General features: G+C 40.7%; 1 protein-coding gene across 1 annotated transcript; it reads left to right on the top strand.

Moving 5' to 3' along the window:
• The first annotated feature begins 6,492 nt into the window (after positions 1–6,492).
• LOC118489695 (extensin-like) lies at positions 6,493–7,923 on the top strand. The gene is made up of 2 exons (XM_035987223.1): positions 6,493–7,011; positions 7,912–7,923. The coding sequence occupies exons 1-2, from the start codon at positions 6,493–6,495 to the stop codon at positions 7,921–7,923; spliced, it is 531 nt and encodes a 176-aa protein (XP_035843116.1).
• Positions 7,924–12,120: the final 4,197 nt, after the last annotated feature.

Below are 12,120 nucleotides of genomic sequence, written 5' to 3'. Positions count from 1 at the left end.
GACTCATCAAATGATTTTCTCATCACAGACGAGGATGATTATACCAAATCAGGAGTGAAATCCATATTTTGATGAACAATCTCCTCAATTTTCTTTAAAACAAGGAAGAAATTGCTAAGCCAGGGGTGAAACCCTAACCTTGACAATTTGTTCCGAACTATACTTCATTTCACCAAAGCTTCGACGGACTTCAACGATCTGGACTCACGAGTATGACCTAGGGAATACGTGCTAAATGCCCAAGAATCGAGGCAGAAATACGACCCCTAGAGACGAAAGTGACGACAAGTCTACTGTGAATAGTCGAATTGCTTTGGATAGTCGATGTCTAGGAGCCGCAGACAATCTATCTCTCGATTTTATGCGTTTTGATTCTGAGAACCGCAACCGTGTACTCTGATGACTCGTTGATTTTATGTGTTTATGTGTGCTTTATCTGTTTATGTGTTTATATTTTCGGAAGTTATTTGATTTTTGTTATCATTTCGATCAACACACACGACTCGTAATGCTATTCTATCTCAATTCGATATCTAGTTGTTGTAATTTAGACGATGCTATGCTATGCTATGCTATAAGACTAAGTTAGGCTATACTGTGTTGTGCTATTCGATATACTATACGCGATCGATATAAGCCTGGTAATTTTGCATGGAATTACCAAACGAAATCACATTTCACACGAAATCATATTTCGTGTGAAATTACCTTGTAATTTCGTGTGGAATTACCATTGGATAATTTCGTGCGAAATTACTTTCAAACCTATTTTTGACATTTTCTCGTACTACGTGCCCAGATCTATCTAATACAGTACAAGACTCGATATAAGACGAAGTCGACAGACGTATGCACCAACAGACTCCCCCTCAGATGTTGACGAAGTCTTTGGTGTCCAGTCTTCAATCTTCAGCCTTTATCAGCCTTTGTCACACCCCAACCGATGGCGGAATCATCGGGGCATGGCACTGAGTGAAACAGATTGTCCAGAAGTTTCCATAACAACTATCTATATAATTCAGTTAATGATACGTCCCATACCGTATCCCGAATAAACAAAGACATTATTATAGATAATATCCAAACAAGTCATTCTGTTCCGACAACTCAGATTTATTATTACAAAACTAAATATAGTTTAATTGCCCCTAAAGACCCAGACTGACAAGATCTACTGACAACTATGCACTAGCCGCTGGATCCTGACAGACAACTATTTGTTGGGGGCCTCTAGAGCTTATTCCTAGCCTCGCTTTCCTAGCAAGCATACATCTTAAACACCTGTCACATACGTTAAAATAAAGTCAATACATATAATGTAAAGGTGAGCATACAAGTTTAATATTAGCATATAGAGTTCGAATAGTTTACGCATAACCAGCACGTACACAGAGGAAAACGAAGCATGTTAATTATCGACATGGATCTATCGATACCAACGACTGCGGGCTGACTGTCCGAGACAGTTCGCAATACACGATTACCACCGTAATCCATGCAAGTAATTGTCCTTAACAACCCCCGTGTGAACGGGTGCTGAGTCCAAACTATAGTACTATGTTGCTAAGGCAGGTAGACAGCATTCCACGTGTAAACACAATCAACAAGCATTCATTTAGTCACGTAATACATGCATAATTGGTTAGCGATCAAGTAATTGAGTAGTGTGTTCGGTTGTGATTTTGATAAGTAATGTATGTAACACCCAAAAGTGCTAAAAGCAAAAAGGGATTCGAGTATACACACAGTGATTGATGGATTGAACGGAGCGTTGAGAGTAGGTCAGCTTGAATAGTTCGATAGGATAACGATGAGTGACGCGGAAATGCAAACAAGTGTAAATGGGACGAACAGTCTGGTTGATCGAACAGCAGGTTCGATCGAATAGCCCAACCGTTCGGCAGCAGTTCGACATAGTGGTGTTCTGATTTCGTTTGAGTTAGTCGTGAACTTTCCGGTTTCAGTGTCGAACTGCTGCCGAAGTGTCAACTCGTTGTAAAACGTTGTCAAATCAATCAAGAAACAGTTTAAAGTATATATCTAGTTGAATTGAACTCGATACGTGTAACACCTCGAAAATTTACGTCCAATGATGCATTGACACATGTCATAGACTTTGGATATGTGAAAATATACTTTAGAGGGACTAAAGTTGACAAACAGTGAAAACTATGGAATATAAGGTTCCAAAGTGTCAACAATGGATAAATAGACTCTACAATAACCCTACATGGTGTTTATAACCCTAAACGGATAAATCATGGATCATACGAAGCGGAAAATGCACGAAAGTGAGGAATTACAAACTACAGGGGCTAAAAGTGTCAACATGTTGAATTTATACCTCTGAGTGATCTTTTGGCAGACCCGAAGCTTTGTAATGATAAAATATACTCACTAGAATATGTGGTAAAAATTTCATGAAGTTTCGTTATCGTATGAGAAAGTTATGGCCAAAACCGTAGATGAAGGGTTTAAAGCGTCAACGTCGAATTTCATGACTTTTCGGATGAGCGCAAAGTTAACCGAGGACTTTACCATGTTTGTAAATGTCCCAAGGTCCCTAAAAGTCAAGTTTGATGGTCTAAGGGTAAAGATAAATGACCAAAACCTCGTAACCAAAGACCAGGGACCAAACCGCAACATTTATCAAAGTTTTGTGAGTCTGCAGACCCCAGGCGGCCCGCCTGGGCACCTGTACGCGGGCCGCGACCCAGTGCCAACTCCAGAATTCGCGAACAGCAGCAAGTTTGGTCCGTTTTATGAGTTGATGACAGCTATTTTCACCTCCCAATTCCTCCAATCGACTTCCATGCATGTAAGGACACTTGTGACTCTCTCACAACACCTGAAACAACTTAAAAGCAGATCAAAATCATCACAAATGGGGTCTTGAGTTAGAAACCAAGAACACTTGAACTTTCAAAAATTCACAAGAGCTATTCTGGAGCTTTCTGGTCGACAAGGCTGCTTCATAGTGATCTCTAAGCTTCATTAGGACTCTTGTAAGCATTCATACCTTTCTCTAATTCGTTCTAGCTTAGATTATTAGCCGAAAGTCAATCCGTCGTAACTTTAGTTTGACTTTTCGATTAAACAAAAATGGCTCAGTCATTTCTCAAATTGAAAGTACCTACAAGTTGGTATTTATGTGGGAAACAAACCCTCAAAAGGGTATTTTCTGATTTCCACTCTAAGCATGATTATTGTCGAGTCAAAGTTGTTCTTAAAAAGTCAACAGAACGTGTTTTTGCAAGATCTAGCATAAATAGTAATGTAGATTACATGCAATCAGTTTGATCATCAAAATAACTTTGAAATGAATGTAAGAATATGTTTTATCATGATCAACTCAACAATTTTTAGTATAAACTCGGATCGGAACCGAAAGTCTTATAAAATGACTTTTTCTTTGACTCTCGATTCAGATCCGTGCATGCATGTTTGAGATCTGCCTTGGAGCTTATTTTGGACCATTTTTTATTTATGTGCAACTCTCTGAGATTTTAAGACTTGGTTCAACTCTTGTCCGATTCATATGCATGTTACCGGTTTATGCTTAAATATGACTATTTTGCCCTTTTTGCTATAAAACGTGATTTTTGGAAAAGTGAAAGAGTAGAAACCTTTATTATTGATTTATAAACTTGCACCGAAAATTTGATATCAGTTGGAGGTCCGGATTTAGAGTTATGCCCGATATCGTAAATCTAAAGCTTTATGTTAAATAAACGGCGTAATTAACGTATAACCTATTTAAGCCCACTTTTTGATATAAAACTTTTTACCCGCTGATGTTATATAATATTTTGGGATTTTTGAAGATTTTTATTTAATTTTTGGCTGATCGTATCATAGGTCTCTAAGTTTGATTCGGTTACTACCGGTTTTGACCTTTTAAGCCATAAAATGAGTTTTATAAATCTTTTTGACCGCAAACCTTTTTCTACTGATTTTATTTGTTAAATAAATTATTTTGAGCATTCTGGAAATATAAAAATATCAGCTTTCTTTTGAAAACCCGGAAACGGCTCTAAATCGCTTTTTAAGCGTTTTTAATGCATAGTATGTACTATAACCATATTAAACGTATAAGGATTATACCTACTGATGTATTTAGCATATTTTTATATAATAACAGTAAGTATAAGTTTTTGAACTCAGTTTTCCAGTTTTGACCGCTTAAGCCCTTGTGAAATTACCGAAATACCCCTAAGATGCATAGTTTGATTTTAAATGTTAAGTTTTGTAAATGGGTCATACCCTACTGTTATAATATGTCAAATTAAGTATATTTACTGTATAAATCAGACCTGTAACTCAGATTTCCAATTTAACTCTTTTATAATCTTTTAAATGACCAAAATGCCCTTATGAGGCGTAAATTGAGTTTAAATCCGTATGAGGCAAAATAGAAGTTATCTTACTGATATTATAACATATTTAAAGCATATTATCTTAGGGAACTTGCATATGACTCTTGTGGTTACCCGTAACGCTCTTTTCGCGTTTGGTTCGGTTTATGTAACTAGTTTGCATAAATTGACCAAAACGGGTCAAACATTATCATTTTTGTCTCAAAATCCAGAATGTATTTAGCATCCCCATATTATACAAGTATTCAAACTTGTCGGATCTAAATCACGTTATATCCGGTCTTCGCTTAATCGTGCGCTTGAACCGTACCGTCCTTAAAACTAACCGGTCTAGGCTTAGGCTTAAATAAAGACCCGTTAGAAATCTAATAGGTTATTATAAACCTTTGTTCCAGAATAGGAGACCCAGTAAAAGCTACCTTCACTTGCTAATTGTGATTCATACTTACCAAGGTAAATACTTTTAACTTATTTTCCCTATACGGGCTTGGGGTACGGTATATAAAATACCGCTTGGTCCGGCATTGAATTCTTTAATCGAATAGTGGTTAAATTTATTGAGATGACCCTGTTTTGAAGGTGTTTTATTACTTAAAGCCTTTGGGGGTTAATGACCATGTCCCGGATATCCTTGGCATCATCTTACGAGATGGCCACGACCTGAGCACGGGGTGTAGGCACTCTATATTGTGGTGTGTCTATTAATCTTTAACCCGGTCTACGGATCGGGCTACTGAACGCGGAGTAACATGTAAATCCCTTACAAGATTATATTGCATAATTATCCCAAGTTATAAAAATATTTTATGCCATGTGCATTTAAATAAATTTTCAATCTTTTCAAAATGAGTCAGTTAATTTGTATTTACCAGTGTAAACTGACGTATTTTCCCAAAAGGTTAAGTGCAGGTACTATACGTAATAGGCTGGCTGTCTTCTAGAGCGTCCACAATAAGTCTCGCAAGCTTGGATGACAATAAAACTGTTGAACAATATCTTATTTTATTTTGATCCGCCTGTGGATCCGTTTCAACTATCAGTGATATTTAATATTACATTTTTATTAAAGTTGAAATGAATCTATCTTTGCTTCCGCTGTGCATTTATATATTGTGTTGTTTGTCTATGATGATGCCAACTACGTCACTATACTCCCCACCGGGCCCACCGATGACACGTGGAAATTAGGGGTGTGACAGGTTGGTATTAGAGCCAACGCTGAGTGAATTAAACACTAGCCTTCTGTGTTTAATCTCAGTTACACAATTGCACATTCCTCGATTTTCGAGTCTAGACAAAGAACTTAGGAAATGTTCAAAATTTCTTTTATTTTCTAACTTTGTCTTATATATATTTGTTGTGCCACTTGTTTGATTTTTGACAGGTTCAAAAATGCCGCCACGAGTAAGAGGAAGAGGAAGGGGACGAGGAGCATTCGCAACTTCACACGACCATGAAGCTGGCCCTTCGCATAGGCGAACCCCTTCAGGATCCCTTAACGCAGATGCCCGAAACCTTTGGAGGTCTTTCGCTGAACCCGCCAGGCACTCAGTCTCACTGAGTACCTCACCTTCCATTCCACACTCCTTTGGGCCTCATTCCGAAAATGAGCCCCACAACTCCCATCAATCCTTCATACCTCTCCAAAACCCCCAATCACCTTTTGATTACCCATCACCTGTCTATCAGGGCCTGTACAACCCTGATGATTACTTGGGAGAACCAGTGGGTTATAACCCACTTGGACCTGAAGACCATTTTCCGGGTGGCAACGAGATGGATATCGATGAGGATACTGATCCTTCCATGCCACCATCCGGAACACCGAACCACCCCCATTGAGATTTCAGATGGGTCACCGTTTCTGGGATCACCTTACAATGGTCCCGACAGTTATGAGGAGAGATTCAAGCAGCATGACTGGGTATATACCCCTAGTTACCATAACTCTCCCCTGCACCAGTCGCATCACAGCTCTCCCCTGCACTCCCAGCAGCAGCTTCAGTAGCAGCAGGACCCTTCTGAGGATTTCCGGCGCGACGTGGTCACTCCACCGCCACCACCACCTCCGGTTTTGCCTCCTCCGCCTGCAAGGCGAAGAGGAAGGAATGATCGGATGTCTACACGAGGAGGAATATGCATCGGCACCCCTCCTCATTCTGGTAGCAGCCGATATTCGCCTCTTCACGAAGAGCCAGAGATGGGAGAATCTTCGCATCCCGTCTCAGAAGTAACCTCTGCGCCAATCGCGCCACCGCCACCGCAGAACTTTGGAGAGCCAATCCCTGCTTATGCTAGCTCGGCACCGTTCAATCCTTTCGAGCAGATTTACCCTCCAGGTTATGACTATACAGGGGATCCCTACTGGATAGCCTCGAACTACAGCTCTCTCCCTCCGGAAGGTCCTTTTGGAGGTACGTGGGCTATGGGGCAATCGACTTTTGGATACCCCCCGCATGGATATCAGCAGCCGCAGCCTCCTCAACCACCGCAATATCCGCCACCGTCGCAGGCACCGATGATGTCGCCACCTCAAGTTCAAGAAATCCTTCAAGGGATAGATAACGTGCGACGAGAGATGCGGCATGAATTGCGGGAAGAACGCCGGCATAACCGTGGGATGTTTAAGAAGATGGTGGATTTGATCAAGGGAAAAAGCAAGAAGGATTATTAAATCCTTTGTTTGTTAGCTTATTTATTCATGTCCCTGCGAGGACATTTATTTCAGTACTCTACCCCTGCGTGGGTATATTTTCCTTTCTGTACTCTGCCTCTGCGTGGGCATATTTCCTTCCTGTTCTACCCCTGCGTGGGTATGTTTGTTTCTGTTTAACCCCTGCGTGGGTTTGTTTGTTTGTTGGTTTAGCCCCTGCGTGGGCATGTTATTTGCGTAAAAGTCTCGTTTAGGGCAAACTTGTACTAGTCCATTTTATTTAAAATGGTTAATGTAAGTTTTTCATTTTATCTATATGCATGAATATAATATACAAATAAATGAAAAATATCAATTATTATTTTAATTTACCATTCTAATATGAATCTTAAAAAGGTAAAACCTAGCTTGAATGTCATATTAAAAGACCTGGCCAATATGGTAGAACCTGTTTAAAAAGATTCGATTCTCTGTTAACATCTGTAAACATGTTAACGTCCTTGGCTAGCGTGATCCGTAAAATGACACATGTCACCCTTTTAATAAATTATCCAAAGATTATATTGTATATATATCTGATTGCGACTTGATGCCTACGGGTTATAACTAATATCATATAAAACAAAAAGCCAGCTGTGGTTTATAGACTCCCTGCCAAGTAAAGGATTTATTTGTTTTAATTATACAATTCTAATCCTATAAAAAAATCTAAATTCAAAATTTAGAAATTGTCCAAGCGACTAGGCCTATTGTGCCAATAAATATATATTTCATTCTAGGGAAATGTTACTAATAAAAAGTCCTGAATGAAATTAATTAAATTAACTAATATGGCTCTTATTACCATGGTTAATAAATTGTCAAGAACGATAATACTGTTAGGTTTCTAAATAGACCTGTCCTTACTTTTATATAGCTCATAAAGCTACATGGCTAAGTCTGAAGAAACAAACAGTCGTTCAGAGGAAAACCCAGATAATACTAAGATTCATGTAACTGGTGCGGAGCTACAAGCACTAGTGGAAAATGCTATTGCCAAGGCCATCGAAAGGCAATTCAAGGAATCAAGCGGGACCCGAAGTAGGACCCGAACCGTACCACATTCCAAATCCAAGAATCATTCAGAGGCTCATAGCAAACCGCCCTCTAAGAAAGATGTATCTAAGAAAGAGGAGCTAAAGAAGAATGATGAGGATAATCACTCCTCTAACCACAGCAGTATCCCGAAAAAGGAGATCAAGCAGAAACATGAATCGCACAGTAAGTCATGTACGTATAAATACTTCGTCTCATGTAAGCCTAGAGACTTTACTGGGGAGAAGGGAGCGGTCGACTGCATGACCTGGTTAGACGAAATGGATACAGTTGTAGATATCAGCGGGTGTGCTGATCGGGATGTAGTGAAGTACGTATCCCAATCATTCAAAGGGGACGCGCTGGCGTGGTGGAAATCTCTCCTACAAGCTGCCGGAAAGGCCACACTTTACAGTATGTCATGGGATCAGTTCGTAGCCCTTATTAAAGAAAATTTTTGCCCACAACACGAAGTTGAAAGGATCGAGTCAGACTCCGTATCCTTAGTGATGAAGAATCTAGACTGCCATGCATACCTCACCACTTTCAATACTCTATCTCGATTGGTTCCATATTTGGTAACCCCAGAGCCAAAAAGGATTGCCCGTTTTATTGGGGGTTTGGCACCTGAGATTAAGGCAAGTGTTAAGGCATCGAGGCCTACGACGTTCAGATCAGTAACTAATCTATCTCTCTCTCTCACCCAGGATGTAGTCAGGTTGAGAGCTCTTAAGAACTCGGAAGAGAATAAGAGGAAGCGTGAGGACGATACCTCACGGAGATCGGAGAAGAGACACCGAGGGAATAACGACCACAGGAAAGGGTCGGGATTTAAGAGAGATTGGCAACCATCAGGGGATAAGCCCAAATGCAAAAACTGTAAGAAAACCCATTTTGGGAAGTGTCGCTTAGAGTCGAAATCGCAGTCCCACATGAGAACCTGTGGAATCTACAAATCTACGGATCATACAACTTTGAAGTGTAAAGGTCTGAAGGATGCAACATGTTACGGTTGCAACGAGAAAGGGCACATTAAGTCTAATTGCCCAAAGAACGCTAAGAAAACTGATGATGGAAAGAAGACCAATGCAAGAGTCTTCAAGATGGACGCCAAGGAAGCAGTTCAAGATGACAACGTTATTACAGGTACTTTTCTTGTAAATGATGTTTTTGCTAGAGTACTGTTTGATTCAGGAGCTGATAAGTCATTTGTAGATGATAAGTTCTGTAAGTTGTTAAACCTACCTGTTAAAACCTTAAATGTGAAGTATGAGGTGGAATTAGCTGATGGAACCATAGAAACCGCCTCAACCGTTTTAGATGGATGTGTTATATCCATTAGGAATCATTCTTTCCCATTGTCCTTGCTTCCCTTTAAGCTAGCCGGATTCGATATAGTGATAGGTATGGATTGGTTATCGCGTAACCAAGCCCAGATTGTGTGCAACAGAAAGCAAGTAGTAGTTAAAACTCCGTCTGGTGAGTCACTCAATATCGAAGGAGATACCCAGCATGGATTGCTGGAGCAAGTGTCCATGCTCAAGGCATCCAGATGCTTGCAGAAGGGATGTGTCATTTATATGGCACAATTTACTATTGATGAGCCAAAGCCAAAGATGGAGGACATCCCTGTCATCTCAGAATACCCTGAGGTATTCCCTGAAGAACTACCTGGTTTACCACCAGATAGGCAAGTGGAATTTCGAATTGACATCATTCCGGGTGCAGCGCCTGTAGCGAGAGCACCATATACGTTGGCACCAACGGAGATGAAGGAGCTAAGGACGCAGTTAGATGACCTGTTAGCTAAAGGTTTTATTAGACCTAGCTCGTCTCCTTGGGGAGCGCCAATCTTGTTTGTCAAAAAGAAGGATGGATCGATGCGTCTGTGCATCGATTACCGTGAGCTTAACAAAGTCACTATCAAGAATAGATATCCGTTGCCTAGGATCGACGATCTGTTCGATCAGTTGCAAGGAGCAAGCTACTTTTCAAAGATCGACTTAAGGTCAGGCTATCACCAGTTGAAGGTCAAGGATAAAGATGTGCACAAGACAGCGTTTAGGACTCGTTATGGACATTATGAGTTCCTAGTGATGCCTTTTGGGCTCACTAACGCACCAGCCGCATTCATGGATCTCATGAATCGCGTCTGCAAGCCTTATCTGGATAAATTCGTCATCGTCTTTATTGACGACATTCTTATTTACTCGAAGAGCCAAGCTGACCACGAGAAACACCTCCGTTGTATTCTCAAACTTCTGCATCATGAGAAACTCTATGCCAAATTTTCAAAGTGTGAATTTTGGCTTCGAGAAGTCCAATTCCTTGGACATGTGGTAAGTGAGCGTGGTATCCAAGTAGATCCCGCCAAGGTAGAAGCAGTTATGAATTGGCAGGAGCCAAAGACTCCTACCGAGATTCGCAGTTTCCTAGGATTAGCAGGATACTATAGGCGATTCATCGAAAACTTTTCAAGGATTGCTGCGCCCCTAACTTCGTTGACTCGTAAGAAGATTAAGTTTGATTGGGGCCCTAAGCAGCAGGAATCCTTTGACATTTTGAAGAAGAAGTTGAGCAATGCTCCAGTGTTAACATTGCCTGATGGTATAGAGGAATTCGTGGTGTATTGCGATGCGTCACACACTGGTATGGGCTGTGTACTCATGCAGAGAGGTAAGGTCATTGCCTACGCTTCACGACAGCTAAAGGTGCACGAGAAGAACTACACCACCCACGACTTGGAACTGGGTGCCGTTGTATTTGCATTGAAACTTTGGAGACATTACTTGTATGGAACCAAGTGCGTGATCTATTCGGATCACAAGAGCCTTCAACATTTGTTCAATCAGAAGGAATAGAACATGCGACAAAGACGATGGATGGAAACTTTAAATGATTACGACTGTGAGATAAGATACCATCCAGGCAAGGCAAATGTAGTTGCTAACGCCTTAAGCAGAAAAGAAAGAGTGAAGCCGATAAGGATCAATGCCAAGCGCATAGAAATAAGGAATAATTTGAACGAAAGGGTGTTAGCTGCACAGAAGGAAGCTGTGTTAGAAACTAATTATCCTGAAGAAAAGTTAGGAGTAACTGAGGAGCAGTTATCCTATGACAAAGAAGGAATGCTAAGACTAAATGGACGAATATGGGTTCCAGTTTATGGAGGACTTCGGGATGTTATCCTCCAGGAAGCCCACAGCTCCAAATATTCTGTTCATCCTGGAGCTGATAAGATGTACCAGGATCTAAAGGCAAACTACTGGTGGATTGGTTTGAAAAAGTCCGTAGCAGAGCATGTAGCTAAATGTTTAACTTGTGCGCAAGTCAAAGCTGAGCATCAGAAGCCGTCAGGTTTGCTTCAACAACCTGAAATTCCCACGTGGAAATGGGAAATGCTGACAATGGATTTCATCACCAAGTTGCCAAAGACGAGAAAGGGAAATGATACTATATGGGTCATAGTAGATAGACTGACGAAGTCAGCTCATTTTCTACCCATCAAGGAGACTTATAGCTCCGACATGTTAGCTCAATTATACGTTGATAAGATTGTAGCGTTGCATGGTATACCTGTATCTATTATCTCCGATAGAGATACTAGATATACGTCTCATTTTTGGAAGAGTTTCCAACAATCTTTGGGCACTCGTTTGAATTTTAGTACGGCTTATCATCCTCAGACTGATGGTCAGAGTGAGCGTACTATTCAAACTTTGGAAGACATGCTTCGTGCATGTGCGATCGATTTGGGTGGTAGTTGGGATAAGAACCTACCACTGATTGAATTCTCTTACAACAATAGCTACCACTCCAGCATAAAAGCTGCGCCTTTTGAGGCCTTATACGGTAGAAAGTGTAGATCGCCTATTTGTTGGGCAGAAGTTGGAGATGTCCAACTATCAGGACCAGAAATCGTTTTTGAAACAACGGACAAGATCGTTCAGATTCGCGATCGTTTGAAAGCTACCAGGGATAGGCAGAAGAGTTACGCGGATCCAAAGCGCAAAGATT

The sequence above is a fragment of the Helianthus annuus genome, unplaced genomic scaffold (assembly GCF_002127325.2).
Source record: "Helianthus annuus cultivar XRQ/B unplaced genomic scaffold, HanXRQr2.0-SUNRISE HanXRQChr00c002, whole genome shotgun sequence".
Lineage (NCBI taxonomy): Eukaryota > Viridiplantae > Streptophyta > Magnoliopsida > Asterales > Asteraceae > Helianthus > Helianthus annuus.
The sequence above is the reverse complement of the archived record's forward strand: the minus strand, read 5'-3'. Positions and strand labels throughout refer to the sequence as shown.